General features: G+C 42.8%; 1 protein-coding gene across 1 annotated transcript; it reads left to right on the forward strand.

The window, feature by feature from the left end:
* Positions 1–2,050: 2,050 nt before the first annotated feature.
* On the forward strand, positions 2,051–2,560 carry LOC143846052 (uncharacterized). The gene has a single exon (XM_077354460.1). The coding sequence runs from the start codon at positions 2,051–2,053 to the stop codon at positions 2,558–2,560; it is 510 nt and encodes a 169-aa protein (XP_077210575.1).
* Positions 2,561–3,037: the final 477 nt, after the last annotated feature.

A 3,037-nucleotide genomic window follows, 5' to 3' on the forward strand; every position in this document is an offset into this window, starting at 1 on the left:
GAAAAATCCTTATATTAGGTGGTTTTAATGCATTTTATCAATGGAAAAGAGCTCAATCGAGATATAAGATAAAATAAAATGAGGAAGGTCACAAAGGAGTGAAAATAAGGAAGAAACACTACAGGAACAACTTTAAGATTTTTCTGATTTTATTTTGGAGGAGGAATGATAGATGCAAGGGGGCCCTTTCCCTTGCATAAAGAGCAAGAAAAGGGCCTTGATTGGATCCACGCCATTTTTGTTAGCCTTTTAGGATCATTTGAGAAAGTAAACCTGTTAAAATCATTTGAGAATGTAAATTCGGTTGCACTTGATGATGTGGATCCAAACAAGGGCCCTTTACTTTTTCCGGCTATTTATGCAAGGGCGCCCTTGCATCTATCATTCTGTCATTCCGGAGAAGAAAAATCTTAAAAGATATTCAGTTTCACACAACTTTCCTACAAGACATTTATGGGATGTCACTTATGCTTCGCATACATGATCGGATCCATTGTTACATAGAACAACAATAAGTACGGCATAATGTTGTTGTGAACACCTTGATCGCATAATCCTAGGCCCTTGATACGTTAAGCATCTTTTTTACGCCCACTAAAGCTAAAGAGTCTTCGACTTCAAAAAATTTCTCAAAATTGGCTTATGCTAGAGGCTTTTTTTTTGGAGCTAAAATGGGCGTAAAATAAACTTGGTGCCCGCTTCAAATTGTTGAGGTGTGTTGGGGTAAAATCGGCATTAACCGTAGATGAACGACACGTGTCATTTCCGATTAATTAGAAACCGACCCACGGGATAAGGGAGTGAGATATTATCCTCTCCTTATAAATAACAATGTTCATAATTAGGAAACTGTCCTTCAAAGAGGCAACGCACTCTAAGGCAGTAGCTTCCTAAAAAGAGGAGTCCCATTGATAGTAACTTACCTGTATAAGGAGATAGGATATCTATAAAAAATAGATACAAACTTATCTCCCGAGGAAGTCGACCAATAAGGAAGGACTCCTAAAACAGTAAGATTCTAATCACCGTGGACTCTGATCTCTATAAAAGGAGACCCTCACCTTTATAATGGAACTACGTTAGACTTGATCCCCAAAGAAGGAGTACGTAGGCAGCTTGGCAACAACCAAGTTCAGTCACAACCCATCCCTATTCTCCTGTGTTGGTAATGTTTCCTAGTCTAATCTTCTTGCCTCCAATTATCCTGTGATTCCGATTTCTAGCTTAACATTGTGGTATTACTCAGAACCTCAACTTTGAGTTTACTAACATCTCTCTTGTGAGTCTAAGTTTCACACATGATTATCTCTATCACCTCTAGATCATATAAAGCATATTTCGGCTTCATCAGATTGGCGCCATCCGTGGGACCTCATGACAAATTCGAGATCAAAGACCTCGAAATCGGTCGCCAACCGACCAGGCGAAGGAGTAATGACTAGGATTCAAGCACAGGCTATAATCCCTGAGAACACTATTCCGGAGGAAACGCCCAACAACGAAGACACAAACCCGGTCACCATGACCATGTTCAACCAACTTGCTTCGCAAGTGGGGAACGTTTCAGTCGCTCTTCAAGAGTTATTAAAACGCTTACCGTCCCCTCCACAGATGGCTAGAGATGTTATGGTTCCATCGGTAATTGTGGAAGTGAGGAATTCACCTTTAGAAGAGGAACAACACGAGTCCCCTGAAGGTAGAAATCCCCGTAGCAGAAGGCCGGTGAACCGCTGACCCTCAGCTTCAATTACCAGAATGGAGGCGCGATCGACACACGAGCACCGGAACTGACATTCAGACACACCCAGGGTTAGAATAATGATATCCCCTACAGGGTCGATGGTATGGGAAACACAAACCAAGAGCAAGGAAACCCGCAAAACCTACGTAACGGGATTAACGTCCCTGACTCGAGACTCCTCGCGGAACTCAACAACAAGTCAGGGATATGCAACGCATCGTGAAAAAACCCTACAAACCGGACCTCCTGAATGAATAGGAGAACGAGGTGCACTCACCATTTGTAGAGGCAATAGCACAAGCTCAACTAATGCCGAATTTTGATTTACCAAGACTTGACCTCTACGATGGGACAATGGACCAGCTGGAATATTTGCAGGCGTACAAAAGAGCGATGGAGTTCAAGGGCACCAACGATACAATCATGTGTCGTGCCTTCTCATCGTATCTGAAAAGAGTGGCAAACAGCTGGTATGGACATCTTAAACCTAAATCTATATCTTCGTTCAGAGAATTAGGTCGGGAGTTCGTCACATATTTTGCCAATAGCCGAGCACAAAAGAAACATGCCGATGCACTTCTAGCTCTTCAGCAAGGAAAGGAGGAAACTCTACGGTCTTTAATTGGGCGGTTTAGGGCGGAATTGTCCCAAATTAAGGATCCAAATCATGAGATGGTTAGAGCAACCATGAAATCTGCCGTCCATTATAGAAACCTTAAGATAGCCCTAAACATCGACCCTCCTAGAGACTTCCAGGAACTGATGGCGGTGGCAGACAAATATGTCAATAACGAAGAACCCTTCGCAATGGAAAGATAACTTGAACTCGCCAAAACTCCAGAAAAGTGGAAGGACGACGCCCGTTCAAATAATAACCAAGCTAAGCCTCCTCAATCCGATAATAGGCAATCACAGCCTGGTAGTCGAGCTCCCCCATAACAATTCGATAGGTACAATTATACTCCCCTAAATACTTCCGTCTCAAACATTCTCTATGAAATCCTAGGGGAAGAAGATATCCGATGGCCAAAAAGATGAAAAGTACCGGCCGAAAACGTAATTCCAATAAATACTGCCACTATCATGGTGACCACGGTGATACAACGGATGATTGCTATAACCTGAAAAATGTGGTCGAAAGATTGGTGGGACTGGGACGGATCGACAGATATTTGGCGAACCCCAGGAATTCTGGATCTTATCAAGAATCCGGAAGTTCAGAAGACAATTTGTTCCTTCCAATCCGACCCAGCTGATCGTTGGAATTGACCAAGCTAGACAAGTTCCCGAAACTCA

Source organism: Tasmannia lanceolata, unplaced genomic scaffold (assembly GCF_043159265.1).
Source record: "Tasmannia lanceolata isolate RefF3 unplaced genomic scaffold, GAP_Taslan_0.1 ptg000015l, whole genome shotgun sequence".
Taxonomy (NCBI): Eukaryota; Viridiplantae; Streptophyta; class Magnoliopsida; order Canellales; family Winteraceae; genus Tasmannia; species Tasmannia lanceolata.